A 16,302-nucleotide genomic window follows, 5' to 3' on the forward strand; every position below is an offset into this window, starting at 1 on the left:
AGGGAAAGCGAACGAAAACTAACAAGAATACAGCTAGGGGCGACACTTTCCATTCCGCTTCAAACCTTCGTGGCGGCCAGCGCTGTTCAAAAAACGTTGGCTCAAAACAGAAAGCGCGCGCGTCGAGACCGGCCGTGACCATACCAAGACGGCAGCGAAAAAAAAGCTAGTCGACACACCTTGTCCAGAATTGGGAAGAGAAAGGCCGGACAGGAGACGGGAGTCAAGTTTGGGGGGGAGGGGGGCTACTGCCGACAGCCTTCCAGTCCGACTAAAAAAGAAACTTCGGGGAGCTTCCTTTGTTGTTAGTCACCCCTGCCCTGGCTATGGCGTCGCGTACACGGGGGAAGACGCCGTCAAAATGCGCGGCTGTGTACAGCCGCGACAAAGCAACAACTGCATGCACGCTTCCGCTGCGTGTGTGCTAGGCGCGGTACTGATTGGTCGCGCCCAATCTCGGCACTGGGTGAGTGAAATGGGCGAGTGAAGTGCGTTTTCGTCTGAGCTTTTCATTTCGAATTTTCGGAGTGGAATAACTTTCGTTTGCATGCTCCGATTTCAATAATTCTTTTTGTTCTGGTCTCTGGAAAGCATGACGAATCTATTTAATGATATTAACTGGTACTGAGAAAATCATCGCGGGGCCCCTTTAAGTAAAATTCAGTTTGGGGATGGCGCGTGTATCGTTTTGATTCTTTCTTAGCATATGTCCTTTTGCGCTTCTTGAGTAAAAAATGAGTGTACAAAAGGCAGAAATGATGGGATTGCCATGAGAAATTGTGAGAAGAAAATATATTTTCAGCCGTTGTTTTTTTGTTTTTTTTCTACGAGAGCCTCAGTACACGGCAATATCAAATACCATCGTACTCGCATATCATATTGTGAGAATTTGGTTCTAGAATACGACGCTGCTTTCAGAAGGGAAGATACGAATGCCGATGTTCGAATGCTCACCTTAGAGGAGAAAGAATGGACGCCCCTCTGATATACCGTCTCCGATATTCCTGATATGCGAAGGTGCATGTGACAAAACCATACTCCGACCGACCACTCATCGGATTCCAGAATTCGAGACCAGATTGCTGAAGAGTTTTAGCTTAGCGCAGACATACTAATTAACATATATGCTTGCTGCGCACGTGCAGTTGCCAAGCGTGCAGCAAGGTGAGGCGCGCACCTGCCACTGCGAGTGGGCAGCAGGCATACGTTAATCCACTATACGTGTGCGCGTCTCCGCCTTGCTAAAGCTCTATTATTTCGCCCCGTCTACCGTGAAGCCGCAGCAAGCGGGCATTCTGTGCCACTAAAATAACCGGTCGCCTTGCTCGAATAGTAGGGCCACCGAAAAGGATACCCTGGGGTTTTCTTGCCAATGACGCGTGCAGCTGTCGTGGCTCTCCCTCGGCGCAGCCGATCTCGCGAACACGCGGCCTATCGCCCGCGACTCTTCCAAAAAGGGTGCACCAATAACAACTGCACTGCCTCTTCCATTCTCAGTGCCTTCCACCGGCGTAATTTAATTTCGCCTCAGAGCTAATTTTGTCGCAGCTCCAGCCGGACAGCATCTGTGTTCGGAAAAGGGGAATGCGACGCGGTGGGCGAGGACTTGCGGGAGGCTTTGATCCCCCGCGGAGGCCGTGCTGCGCTCACTGCACCAAGGTGGAGAACGGCGCACTCGAAAGCCACTTAGAGCCGAGCCAGACCTCGACGCTGGCGTCTACGACGAACAGCCAGGAGGAGGCCAGCGCCGGCAAAACAAAGCTTAGCGGGAACAAAGCGCGCGGAAATCTCGTTTCTGCCTCTGCTGGCTGCCGCTACCTCGGCCCTCGTTGGCGCGGCAAAGCAACGCGCTATAGCCTCTTGTTTCTTTACGGGCGCGTCGTAAAATAAATCCGGCGGCGTGTCTCGCTGCGAGCCGGGGCCGGCGCGCAACAAATCGATAACAATCGCCGCGCACCGGCGGCGGCGGCATGCCAGCACCCACCCCTCCCCACCGGGCGCTGGCTGTCGCCGCGCCACTACGATCCCCCGGTATACGCCCAACGCGCCGCGAGCCAGGTGCGTGGTGGCGCTTGAATTAGCGCCACAAAAGGTCGGAAATATTGGACGACGCAGCTTAACCGCCGATAAAGTAAACAATTGGCGGCGGCCTCTTCCCCTCAGTGCGATTTCTTTTATGCCCCCGCAGACAGATTGCCCGCTGCCGAGCTCTTTCGCGCTGCTGGCGCGGACTCGGTATGCGCGTTCGCAGATCGCGCCTCTCGGATGCTGCTGCATTAGCCGCGCGTGCCAGCAGAACATTTTTGCCAAAAGAAGAAGAAAAAGAGCAGGGCCCTGCACTCAGGGAGTTGCAGGCTCAGTTTCATTACCATCTTTTTTCTTTTTTACTTCCCCTAGCGGCAGGGGCTGTACTTGAGTGAGGCCGGTGCTCCAATAAAATTTTCCTCCCATTCTTTTATTCTGCTCAATTGTCACCACTCGTCGATTCTTGACTGCTGCCGATCCTGGCGATAGCACATGCCCGGCAGCGTTTCGGCCGATGGCCGAAGGCGGAACCCAGGGTGCAGATTCGCGAACCCGTACGTAGTATTTCCTCTGACGTAAGACTGTTTGGTGGTTGGGCGGCGTTTTGGCTCCCGCGTCGTTGTTTACCGTCCCCGACGAAACGTGATGGCATTTAATGAAAGATACAGGCAAGGCGGGTATCATGACTGACACGTGGGTGGAACTAATCACGATAGCGGACTGGAGAATACAAAGGCACCGCTCATCGCCCAACTAATCTCGCGTACGAATAGCTTTGTGAATGCGGCATCTAGTACCAGAACTTCATGAACTTGATATAGAGTAGTTGATTTATCCCGGCCTCCGTTAAAAAAAAAATTAAAATCGGAAACAGAGCGTCCGGCGCGCAGATTGCTTCTCATGTGCAGTTTAAGCAGTGAAAGCAGCCCTCTTTTCAACCGCAGGATAGAAAAATAGAAACCCAAATTTTCTTTTTACTGTTCTAACTCTTACCGCTTCTTGCTATGGTTGGCCAGTGAAGGCGATGAAGACTGCAAGGCGGGTAAAGGCGGGACGCTATCTCCTTTAACCTTATGCAAAGAAAATATACGAAATTGAGAGTGCCCGGTACAAGTGCAGTATACGGCGTCAAAACAAAAATCCACCGTAATGCGCCCGTCTCTGCTCAGAAGAACGGCGCCCTTCATGCGGTGGTCTCGTAGCTTCTACCTTTCAGCCAGGCGTTCACCTGTACGTTGTATACGTGTCTGAAGATACCCGTGAAACAACCGTCGCTGCAGCCAGCCTCGACTTATGCGTAGTTCTACTATAGTTCTACGTCCACAACAGATGGTGTCAGTGCCCGCCGCGGTGGCTCAGTGGTTACGGCGCTCGGCTGCTGACCCGAAAGGCGCGGGTTCGATACCGGCCGCGACGGGTGAATTTCGATGAAGGCGAAATTCTAGAGGCCCATGTACTGTGCGATGTCAGTGCACGTTAAAGAACCCCAGGTGGTCGAAATTTCCGGAGCCCTTCACTACGGCGTCCCTCATGGCCTGAGTTGCTTTGGGACGTTAAACTCCAATAAACCAAACCAAATCAAACCAGATGGTGCCAGTGATCGAGTTTTCTCTAGCAAGAACGCTTTCTTGGTTGCACTTCGATTTATTTCGAAACAACACCACTCGGTCCATTCTATGATACAGTACACTGTAGACGAAAATTTCCTGTTCACTTTTTCGTTTCTGACAGAGGTTCATTGTTCTTATTTGCTCTAACGGATGGCCTGATTCCTTCAGAGTTTCCTGAATGAGGCGAAGGACTTGGCCAGACCCCGGTGCCATACGGAGAGCGATAAAAGAAGACGAGCTCCAGCAAAGATGACGTGGCATTCGAAGCACGCGAGGCGCCGGTGCCGGCTCGCGCATACGCCATTCGGTTCGGCGCCATGACAGTGCCGTACGCGTAGGGCCGCCGGTCAGCGCCAGGAGTGGCCGAAATGGAGCCAGAGGTGCAGCCGGAGGTGCAGCCGGAGGTCAACCGGCCCGTGCTTCTCATCAATCGCGCGGGCCTTTACGTGATCGTCGCGGTGCTCGCCGTGTCTATCCTCGGGTGTGTCTGCGTCCTCGGCTACTCGTTCACCAATCACGGAAAACTGAAGAGAAACGCAGAGGAAGTGCGCAGATTCATCGCCTCCCAGACGAAGACGGTCTACCGTCGCCAGGGCGGCAGCGGTGTCAGCGTGGTCAACGCTAGCTCGACCACCATCACCAAGGCTGCGACGTCAGCACCAGCCCCGGCCTATCAACCGAGGGTAGGTGTCGGGGCGCCCTTCGTAGCCCCCGGGAGCAAGAGCGCGGGCGATGCGTACGCTCTGGTAGCCAGGCAGGAGGCGGCCACGGCGTCTTCTACCACGGCGGCAAGTGTGCAGCGCCAGGACGTGGTCACCGGTGGCAGCACCAACCAGACACTGGCCACAGTGACCGGAGCGGGAGCCGCGGCCGTGTCCACGGATGCTCCGGCAGAGTACCTTGCCGTGGCCGCGAACGTGAGTGTGAATGCCGTGGAGGGCAACTTCACGGGCACTTCGTGAATCACCAGGGCTGCACCTTCGTCTTTTTGCTCGCTATCAAGACACTGCTCCCAGACTTCCTCGGTGAAAGTGCTTGCATGCAATTGCGGCCGTGTGCGGCACATCAGAAAGAGACGCGCAAGTGTAGACCGAAGGCTGTGTTGAGACCAAAACTCGTGCGGCTCTGCTCTTCTTTTCTTTTTGTTTCTTTCCCTCCCTGGACATCGTTCGGGACAGATGCCGCAGTTGGGGGACTACGTGGCACTTTGGTCAGACAAGAGCTTAAGCAGCCTGCAGGAGCGCGACCCAGGCGGCCGAATGGCTGGTGGGCTGGCCTTCCGACTCGAGCAGAGACTGCCAAAGTTGTACCTACTCGCAAGGCCTGTGCGGAGGTAGTTCCCATCATTTTCGCTCTTGACTCTGTCGCCACTCTTTCTGTCTGCCTTCCGCACGTACTTTCACATGTGTTTTGTCATGTCCTTTGACTTGTGCTCTCGCGTGGTTTGTCAGCCGGTCATTAAAGCGCGCCTTGCCAGAAGCTAATGCGTTGCCATAGCCGTCGTCTCTACTGCCGCCACAGAACCAAGCTCATTTTAGTGCGAAATCACTGCTCAAGACGCACCAACCCCCGAGCAAGAATGTGGACATCTTGTCTTGCCTTGTGCTCCGAACTCGAGCTTACCCGAGTTACTCAGGTAAGCTCGGGGAAGTTCGGAGGAGCGCAGCGCCAGCTGTAGCCAATGGAAGGAGCGCATCACGTCGGCTAGGTCACGTAACCTTGCGGCGTTATCACAACCTGCCCGCGCAGGTGGCAGTTAAATTAATCACTGGTCGCGAGAGCTTGCTATAGAAAAGCAACAAGGGTCGCACAAACCCTACCGGTGGCTGTGATAGAAACAGCCACCCGCCAGTGCAGTGTCATATTTATTTATTTATTCAGTTACCCTAAAGGCCCGTGTGGGCATTATCGCTTAACCGCTACGCCACTGCGCTGGTATAGTGGTATGAGGACTCGCCGCCACCTATGAAAGTTAAATACAGAATGGCCAATTGTGCTTATATGGGCATTAACCCACTAAAGCTATCGCGTCATACCATTATGGCGGAGCTTAAATGACCCTTCAAATGAAGAATGGACGCCTGCTTACGCACGTCTACTCTAACTACATTAAAACCCAACAACTTTTTGCACCTCACGTGTCCCATCACACTATAACGCTATATACCAACACCGTGTTTAGAAACATAGCGAAGGTAGCAGTCGCTGGAGGCGGCCGGGGGTGTCGTCTGCACCGTCGTCTGCTACCGAGCACGGTTGGCTAATCTCTGCCGTTTGGGGCCTGATTTGCCTTTACGACGTTTAACGTCCGAAAGCGACTCAAGCTATAAGGGAGGCCATAGTGGAGAGCTCCGGGTAATTTCGACCACCTGGGGTTCTTTGCCGTGCACTGACATCGCACAATAAATTAGCCTCTAGAATTTCGCATACATCCAAATGCGACCACCGCGGCCGGTATTCAACCTGCGTCTTTCCGGTCAGCAGCCGAGCACCATAACCATTGAGCCACCGCGGCGGCCATTTTGCGGACTGTTCTCCATGTACGGCTGCCTTCCCTGTTTAGATTGAAGGTGTGTATTTGTTAGCATATGTAGCGCTCTCAGCAGCATGTCTGCCTACACGAGACTGTGCGATTCGGAGAAACATCCAGCTGACCAAGCGCCAAAGCGTTGTGTGGCCGCATGAATGGCACCGCAACACACATTTGTTGTGATGTTTTATAGTCGGACACAACTGAAGGCTGCAGTGCAGAAATGCTATCTGCTGAAGACTACATCCGTTCGAAATGGGAAAAGGGCAAGTGAACTCACGTATATATGAATATAATGCTCTTCCACTCGAGAAATGTATCAGCTGCAGAAGCTTTGCTATTGAGGCAATCAAATTTCAGGAAGTGTTGCCGAAAATTCAAAGGCAACAGTGCGCACACTTCAGAAGATCAAGCAGTACCATTGTTTTCTCAAAACATTCTTGAACACAAATGAAGGCGAACAGATAGACGTGTGCAAAGCCTCAGAGCTAAAGTCCATCGTGTGGTCATTTCCTCACACTTTTGCCATGGAACGGTCGAGCAAGGGCGATTATGTGGATCTCAGCTAAATGCAGCTCGCTGTTGCGCAGATCTGTCTGAATAAGAACTCAAGAGCTGCTTAGATGACCAATTCGACGACGCCACCAGTCAGCACTACTGATTTCGATCTCGGGATCTTCATGATCGCCAGGCAAGAAAATGATTCGATCTGCCGAGCTGCTCTCGAGAGCAAGATATACTGACAACGTTGCTTGCCCTTCTCTCACATGCTATTCTGATAGCAGGGATGAAAAAATAACAATGTTTTAAAATGGTGTATTTTTTACTGGATACATCTGACAAAGAGGTGAAAGAAAAGGTGCAACGCAGAGAAGCTATTTCTGCTAGAAAGGACATTTGCGAAAGACTCGTCATCAGCCACAAAACGTTAGTAATAGTAATACAGCCACCCCTGAAGTAACAAACATGTGCGATTACGGAGCGCGGCTAGCATTTAGGCTACTACAGTCGTCCGCATACCTGTCTACAGCACTCGAATGGCACCCTGTATTGTGCATTTATTTATTACAATCGCCGCTATATTGTGGGCCCAACATATATTTTAAAGACGTGAGGAGTAGTTGAGTTTCCCCTTCAAATGGAGATGTGATGAAACATTTGATGATGATGAAATCGGATTTCTTGTTGGATTGATGGTTCGGACTCGCAAACAATCACATTACTCGACGGCGGGACAAGAAGGTTAACTATTTATTAACACATAAAAAAACAAGGAGAAACAAGCAAGGAGAAAAGTATTTACAACATGACTGAACCGTTGATTACATGAAATCAGCCCCACTTAACCGAGAGCGTTCCATTTTAAGCCTTCTGTCTCCGCACTTCTCACCAATCGATGCTTAGGGACAGGCCAATAAAGTTTCCGTCAGCCAAACAAAGACTGGGGAAAGGATGTTAGCTAATCAAATACTTGGGAAAGGAAAGGTTCTGAACACGCATACAAACGGCACTGAACTCGCTGCGTTCTGAACCTCTAGCTACATTCGATTCAGCCGTGGTTCTCTGCACCGCCGGAACCGGTTCGCGGTGCGCTGCACCAAAGCGCTCGATTCACAGCGCCCCCTGCACCACCGTCCGCGATTGATTTTGGTGCAGTCGTGGTGCCGCTTCGGTGCAAAGAACCGCGGCACCGTCAGAGACGGAGGTGCAGGATAGTGGTGCACGTGTTTGACGGCGTAAGCAGATGACGCGCGCAGCCGACGTTTTGTTTGTTAACATCAATGGCTAACTAAAGGAAGTTTTTCCCGTTTCTCGCGACAGCCGAACAGCCTCTTGAATTCGAAGCTGAAATACCTAGCTACTACGCTTTCGTAGTAGTAGTTGGGGATTCTGTTGCGGTCTGTCCGAACTGTGTTGCTGCAAAAGAAAGCACCACGTCGGCTTCCTCATCTTCGCTGTCTGACGACTAATAAAATTCTATAAAAGTGGATTCGGCGATGTCGTAGTCCATGACTCCACGAGGCACGAAAAACAGACGCGGCGCACCGCAACACAACACACCACGGCGGACGAGAACCGGATAGCAGACGACAAGGCCTGTGCGTGCATGCGCTCGATTGAAAATCTCCGCACCAGTGATTTGTGACGCTGCTGACGCGCTGCACCTGCACCAAGAAACTGGAATTGCACCGCGCCGGCACCAACGGAACTTTTTCAGAATTAGTGCAGAGAACCAGTCCTGAATCGAACAGACCTTCTGCCTTCCTCTTCGTTTCCCTCTCCGCGCACGTGCATACGGGACACACGTATGCCACGAGAACAATCACTGAAGGTTACTTATAAAAAAAAGAAAGGAAAGCTGTCGCTGAGGGGTCCAGAGTCCAGTGGCAACTAAAGCTTAACTATGGGCCTCTTCTGAGTATCGGACGCTCATAGACCCATTGGCGCCGCATCGCGTACCGATCGTCCACCGTACACCTGCGTCCTCGCAGTAATCCGCAGGGACGCGAGAAGGTTAAAAAAAGCATCCACTGGCCCCAAACACGCCGACTGCAGGCATTCAAACACTGCACTGTAGAAAGCTGCGCGCTAGAAAGTATGTGGTGGGGAGGCCAGACGGAGACAGAACGAGCGTTCTGGCGACGATGCCGCTAGCAACAATAGACGAGCCACCGCGTTTCCGTCGTGCGTCCGCGGTTCCGTGAATTCGGTAACCCTTCGACCGGGGACCGGTGCACATGTCAAAGTCTCACTCCGTGCATTGTGCTGGAGGCTGGAGGGCGCGTTGGAAAGTTCAGCGAACTTCACAGGAGTATAAAAAAAAAAAACAGGTTTCGAGCCCTAGGCCATGTTACCACCAGCCGACCTCTCCTCCTTTTTCTCTCGTTAAAATTCCTTTCTCTTTCTCACACACGCTCACACACATACACCTGGTGCACCTGCTCTAGACAGGTGTGTGGACGACTGTACATACATAGGCTGCTCTATCCCGCACAATATACAAGCATGGAAGCCGATGGGTGGAGCTGCTGGAGCGAGCTGCAACGTGCTCTGCTGTTGTCTGCTTTTACTCTTTTACTGCCATTCTGAATTTCCTCTTCATACTTTCGCTCCCAACTAACCATCGTCATCTGCTTAGAAGAAGACGAAGCCAGGACCCATTGGCATCGGTGGCTCGGCCAATCCCCCGCCGTCGGTACGTGCCTGAGGACATCATCAGCATCATCGGTGGCTCTCGTGCGCTCTCGCGTGCTAGGCTTCGCTCGTCCGGCTGCTTTTCCGAACGCTCTGCCTCCGGAGCACTCTCCCGGGGCTGACCAATTCGTGTGCTATCAGCGGAACCGGCGCCGCCGCTTCTGAAGATCCGTAAACCAGGGCAGAAAGCAAGGGTCGTGTTCCCTGAATGACCGCCCACGCTTCCAGCTTCGCAGCGTGAGTACCAAAGCCTCGTTCAAGCGTGGCTTGAATCGCTCGTGTGGAAACAGACCTTCTTCCTCTGATATTACGGCACCAAAAGAATTTTTCGGGACTAGTTGAACCTCGGACGCCAGCATGAGCGACGACGAACGCCACTACCCTTGGCGCTGGTGCCTCCAGCGTTTGCTACGAGGCCTCACCACCGAGCGCTCGTGTTCTGTAGACGCCTTCCCAGGTTGCTGGCTAATCGACCAGCTAGACTCATGGAACAGGGCACTTCGGGCAACGCGGCTGGTGCTGACAGAGTTCGAGCCGGGAAAACTTTGTTTGCGCTCATATGACGACAGCGACGGCTACGTGGCCAGCTACAGCGGTTGCGGCAATGTGAACGACGGTGCCTTCCTGATAGCATGGCTGCCTAGACAACACCATTGCATCCATGAAGTCCGGGTGTACGACCGAGTCCACATTGACCGGCTCTCCTTGATGTCGTCTGTCGTCATTGGACCGGCGTCAAACCTAGAACGCATCGTACTGCATACCCGCCGCGGACTTGAGCCTGGGAGCGGTTATCTTCAAGCCTTCGGACCACCGCAGTGCCTGCGCAGCCTAGACCTTAGCAACATCCTTATCAGCGACGATCTTGCGCCCAAGGTGGCCGAAGTGCTACGGGAAAACGCGCAGACCCTCCGCAGCGTCAAGTTGGTCGGGAACGAACTGAATCCAGAATCTGCCGGCGTCCTGCTCCTGGCACTAGCCTCATGTAAGCGACTGGAAGACTTAACCCTCCAGGACAGCAAAATCTCTTCCACCTGCGACACCATGGCAGAGCTCTTCTGGGGCAGCACAGTGATTCGGAAGCTATCCTTTGTGGGCCTATGCGAAGCTGGCATGATCTGCAAGCACTTCAACTTTGCGAGTGAAGGAAGAGTGTGCATTGATTGTTTAAGAGATCTCTTTGCTGCATTACGAGGCATTCCATCCCTTCAGCATTTGGTACTGCAAGAAACATCCATTGATGGCACAATGGCAGAAGCATTGGCAGAATTCTTGACTAGGAATCGCTCACTCCAAACATTGTCGCTGCTCAGCTGCATTTTTGATATCACAGGAGCGGCGACGTGTATTGCCGAAGCACTGTGTGCGAACACCACTTTAGAGCATCTCACCTTGCTCGACTGTTCCCTTCCAGGAGAAATGCTCCTCAAATTGTGCTCGGCACTTCTTGTCAACACCACCCTCAGGAGCCTAGTTCTGCCGGAGATCAGCAGCAGGTCGCTGGCTATACAGCAGGGAAATCCCATAATTCAGCTGCTCAATATGGAGTGTTCTGGACGTGTTCAGCTTCGTCTGTTTGTTAACTGGCCCTCTTTCGTGTCGCCAGCCTTGGAACAAGCCCTGAAATGCGCTGCAAAGGTGAAGATATGCCATGGAATTTTTGCCCGTGACGTCCTGTGCGCCGTATACAACTCCCTAGCCTTGAATCATACAGTGCGTTCTCTGTACATAGACTACGTAAATGGCGGCAGTACCGATGAGGGCGACACACCGGGAGCTCTTATCAATGTGCTATGCACTGCAGTCAAGGCATGTGGGTGCCTCCAGAAGTTCCACTTTGACGTACGCAGGGCATATCGTAAAAACGAGGAGACTGCCCCAATTTTCACCGTGGTCTTTGACGCCCTGACATTTAACCCACAACTCAGGAAGCTTTCGCTGGTCACGCCTCGACTGACCTTCAAGACTGCCGAGGCGCTGTCTGTGCTGGTTTCCCAGTGCAAGCGAAACCTGGTTCAGCTGCACATCTTGAGCATCGCCAACATCTCTGACACAGTGATCGGCGTCCTTCTTAAGATGATGACCGCGAATGTCTACCTGTCAAAAATAGTTGTCAGGTGCCCTGCATGGACAGACGCGGTGCAGGGTAATGCAGCAGTGGATGAGGCGAAGGAGCGCAACCAGTGCCTCCTCAACAAGGCAGCACAGTTCGTAACCAGCATCGTTGAGGGGCCTGCAAGGTCTGCCGACCATCACTGCGCTGCCGCGTTCGACCAACTTTGTGGTGCGGCATCGTTACTAGAACACCTGGCGGCGCTGACGGGAAAATCCGGGCTCCAGGTGTCCCTCGACGTGAGGAAGGCGCGGTGCTATCTCCAGGACAACTACATGATCTTCGCTCGTGTCGTGCGCGCGGCGGTTGTCTGCGAGGGCAACGGCAGCAGACAGCTGCATGAACTTAATATTGACTGCTGGCGTGCCATCGCGCAGTACCTGAAGCTGAGTGATGTGGTGCGATAACTGCTTACCTGCTACGGGGACATTAGAGGACACTGACTTTTTGTCACGTGCGTGCGTGCGTGTGTGTGTGCGTGTGTGTGTGTGCGCGTGTGTGTGTGTGTGTGTGCGTGTGTGTGTGTGTGTGTGTGTGTGTGTGTGTGTGTGTGTGTGTGTGTGTGTGTGTGTGTGTGTGTGTGTGTGTGTGTGTGTGTGTGTGTGTGTGTGTGTGTGTGTGTGTGTGTGTGTGTGTGTGTGTGTGTGTGTGTGTGTGTGTGTGTGTGTGTGTGTGTGTCGCCGTCGCCTCCGAGTGCGCTTGCAGTAGCGAAAAAGCGCCACCCCTGATGGGCGCATTCTCCGGCTGGCCCAGTGCTCCCACACTCCGACCAATGCTCGTGCAGGTGGCCATGCCTCGCATGAGACATCAAACGCGTTGTAGCCAACACCTTATTGTCTAGCTGCTTGAGGTATCAATGAATTGGCCTGGCGGTAGCATACCTAGTGGCGGCTGGCGCGTTCAGCAGTGATCCAGCTAATCCGGACTCCGCCCTTCGCAGCGGGCGTCACACGCGGGAACAATCGTCAAGAGAAGAATGTGTACCAGACCTCGGCGGTCAAAGTCTCCTGACGAGTTATCTAGAGAAAAGTAATGGCTGTTTGATGCACCTGCAAATAATTACTTTCGTCTTTGCACATAAATCCGCAAAGATTTTTGTTTCCGTTGCACAGCGTGACTGCATGCATGCTCAACTGACGTCACCGCGAGTCGTGTACCTCGGTAGTCTGGTCAACAGCCGCTTTGTTTTCGCCACTGCTTTTTTGCGCATAAGACAGTTCCCGCTGAAACAAATGCCGACGAATGCTTGTGCAGCCACATGAAGCCAAATTAGGAAATCCTAAGGAAAACGAAGAAATAAAAATTAATCTAGGGAGGTACGTTTAACGCAACCGAAAGGAACACGTCAGTGAAAAAAAAAATGCTATCTGCTAAAGACTCCATCCGTCCGAAATGGGAGAAGGGCAGGTTAACTCACGTTTGTATGAATATAATGTACTTCCACTCGAGAAAAGCATCAAATGCACAAGCTTTGCTATTGAGGCAATCAAATTTTAGGATGTATTGCCAAAAATTCAGACAACAGTGCGCACACTCATGTTGCGCAAATATGTCTGAGAAAAGGAATCAAGAGCTGCTTCAACGACCCATTCGACCACGCCATCAATGAGCACTACTGATTTCTATCTCGGGATCTTCACGATCACCAGTCAGGAAAATGATTCTTTCTTCAGAGCTGGGCTCGGGGACGAGATACACTGACAGCATTGCTTGCCCTTGTCTCACATTGTATTCGGATAGCAGCTATGCGTATGCTGTTGGTGTTTAATTAAAAGCACAGTGCTTCATGCACATTGATTGTAAAACATTTTATTCGCCGGAAAGAGCTTGGCAAGAGGTCGCGTTAAGTGGTCGAGACCCTCGACGACTTTGTCAGCCCACTCCACCGCCAAAACTTGCTTTCTGGGGTTAGAGCTAGCCAGCACGGTCTCCCACCGCTCGAGAGAAGGAGCGGTAACTAGATCACCCGGAGGTGGCTCTATTTTGCAGTCCCGCAGGATGTGATCATAGGTGGCTCGTTGGCCACATTGTTTACAATTTGGGTCGTAAAGATCTGGATAAATGTGCGCGAGGAGTGATGGGGTTCGTATCGATCTCGTCTGTAGACGACGCCACGTAACCTCTTGTTCTTTAGTCAGACTTTTGTCCGAAGGGGGGAAAATTCTCCTCTCTAGTTTAAAATAATTGGTGAGATCATGATATGTGATCATGGAGTCCTTCGTGAAATTCAGGGAGCCAGACTCATCCACTGCCCGGTCGACGAAACCTCGGGCTTTATTGTGGGCTGCCTCGTTCCCCGGATTCCCCGAATGGGCTGGGACCCATATCAATTCGGAATAATTTGGTGAGAATTTGGTTGCGTTAAGGATTCTAAGGGAGGTGTTTGTAATTCGCCCTTTTGCGAAATTATTTATACCCATTTTGGAATCGCCGAGGATGATGCTCGCTTGGGTATGCGCTAGGGCGAGGGCTATAGCCGCCTCTTCTGCCGTTTCAGAGGATTTCGTTTTGATTGTTGCCGAGACGATATGTTTGCATTCTGCCGCATCTACATAAAGTGTTCCAGCGCACTGTCTGTATTTATTATGTAAGGCTTTGGCTCGTGTTTGTCTTCTACCCTCATGGTGTAAGGGGTGCATGTTTTTGGGGAGTGGTTTGATTAGTAGGGCCGTCCTATAGTAGCGGGATAAGTCTACTTTAGCATCTTTATTCGTAGGTTGAAAGTTAATTCCGAGCCTGGTAAGAATACTCCTGCCAGTTCTGGAATTGGCTAATCGCGCTGTTTGAGCCATTAAATGGGCTTCTTTCAGTTCATTGTAGGTGTTATGCATTCCTAACCTCATAAGCCTTTCGGTTGAGGCATTTAGTGGGAGTCCTAACGCAGCCTTATAGGCCTGCCGTAAAATATTGATTTTGATTTTCGCAGTAAAATGTGACGGCGACAGGTTTCGGCGCGGACAAAGCAGAGAACTATCCCGAAGTTGCCGACGTTCTCTAAGAGTGTTACTGGGGCTGGCATTATAGATTACTTCGTAGATAATATACCTTCGTGTAGAAATGAACGCGGGTCATGAATTTGTGCTGTAGTCGGACAGAACTGAAGTGTGCAATGAAGCTCTGCCCACATTCAGGAGCACCGCACAGAATTCCTCCACGGCAGAAAAGTAGTCCGTTGTTAAAACGTTTCTTGTCACCTTAACAAAAAGCTAAACACCAAACTAAGGAATGAACTGAAGAATTTTGATGCATCTGGCTTGTTTAACACATTCATACATTAAAAAAGCCGATTCTGTTCATTGTTGTGATTGGTCAGTGGAGTGACAGGACGGCGCAGACCACGGCCTGTTGTTATCAACGGCAGTTTTTTTTTTTTTAAGTTGTATCCTACTATACAGTAATTTCTATTCACAAGGCACGTGAAAACTGTCCAGTCATGTGCAGATTGGTGAATTTAACTGCAGCCCATAGGGCAGCAAGTTCTGCACCAGTTGAAAAGTTGAGATAGGTAGTCATCACCTTCATTAAAATAGACCTGGCCGGTATCACCACAGACCCAGCAGACCTTGTTGAAGTCACTGAGCCATCTGTGTAGACAGGTATGCGGTGTTTATGGTTAAAATGCAGATGATGAAGTGTCATTTGTTTGAGAGCAGGCAATGATAAACCAGATTTCTCAGCAATTCCTGGAATAGAGAGGTGTACCCGAGGTTCATGGAGACTCCATATGGATGAGCAGCCCTAAAGCAGCCCTTCATGGCCTGCAAGCTGCACTACGCCGCGGGTCACACGAACAACTCATTGCAGAAATCCGCCAGCTGTACTATGACGCCACATTGAAAGGACATGACATAATTTTCCAGTGGCTTCCGGGCCACTGTGGTATTCATGGCAATCGCCAGGCCGACGAAGCTGCCCGTTCTGCCCACAATGACGGAATCCCTGTAAATATCCCTGTAACGAGAGCTGACGCAGCGTGTGGGCTTCGTTCCTTGAGGCTGGAGCTCGCACTTTCAGTGTGGAACACGGGAAAGTTCTGCAACCGTCGCCTCAGGGTATTGGACCCTGGACTGCGCCTCCGTCTTTCATGTGATGTAGCGCGTCGTGAAGCAACATTACTGTGCCGTCTGTGGCTCGGCGTTGCCTTCACAAATCAGTTTGCTTTCCGGATCGCGATGGCCGACAGCCCTCCTTGTGTAAACTGTGTCTGTGAAGAGACAATCACTCATGTCTTGTGTGAGTGCCCTGTCTTTGTGAATGAAAGACGTAAGCTGCGTTGTGCTGTGGACCGCCTTGGTCCTCGCCCTTTCACAGAGGCCAAGATCCTTGGTCCGTGGCCACAACAGTCGACTGCCATCAAGGCTTACAAGGCACTCATTTGTTTTTTTGCGAGAGATTGCCTTGATTGACAGATTGTGACTGTGTTTCCCGTTTCTACTCTCTTCCCTCTATAATCCCCTCATTCCCTTCCCCAGTGCAGGGTAGCCAACAGAAAACCTTTCTGGCTAATATTCCATGTCTTTCCCCCCTCTCTGTCTATATACAAGTTACGTGCAGTGTCTTCCGGCTCCAAAAAAAGTTACGCAGGTATGATCAGTATGTAGCTTTTCTTTACTACTGTTTGCATCCTACGTGTCCACATATCCGCCGCGACGTTTAGTATGTGGGCTACCTTCACTATTTCGGCCCCACTTGGCCATTTAGCTTCACTACTCTCGTTCAGAACCCTTATAATCCCACTGCTTTCGAGCAAGCCTCCTGTTGAATACAGACCAGTGTTCACCATCGCATATGTTTCAATTTAGATCTGTGATTCAACGCTTTCTTTTGTA

General features: G+C 51.5%; 2 protein-coding genes across 2 annotated transcripts in view; one reads left to right on the plus strand and one right to left on the minus strand.

Annotated features, from left to right (window-relative positions):
- The window catches only part of LOC149351984 (frequenin-1-like), a 214,672-nt gene that overhangs the window by 190,681 nt on the left and 7,689 nt on the right, over positions 1-16,302 (minus strand). The gene's annotated exons all lie outside the window — the stretch shown is intronic.
- On the plus strand, positions 9,718-11,880 carry LOC149351985 (uncharacterized). Its single transcript, XM_089584380.1, has one exon. The coding sequence runs from the start codon at positions 9,718-9,720 to the stop codon at positions 11,878-11,880; it is 2,163 nt and encodes a 720-aa protein (XP_089440506.1).

The sequence above is a fragment of the Amblyomma mixtum genome, chromosome 3 (genome assembly GCF_055824585.1).
Source record: "Amblyomma mixtum isolate Tamu chromosome 3, ASM5582458v1, whole genome shotgun sequence".
NCBI classification, from domain to species: domain Eukaryota; kingdom Metazoa; phylum Arthropoda; class Arachnida; order Ixodida; family Ixodidae; genus Amblyomma; species Amblyomma mixtum.

Excerpts from the sequence above, each read along its gene's own strand:
- LOC149351985 (XM_089584380.1), top strand. The coding sequence starts at position 9,718 with ATGAGCGACGACGAACGCCACTACCCTTGGCGCTGGTGCCTCCAGCGT.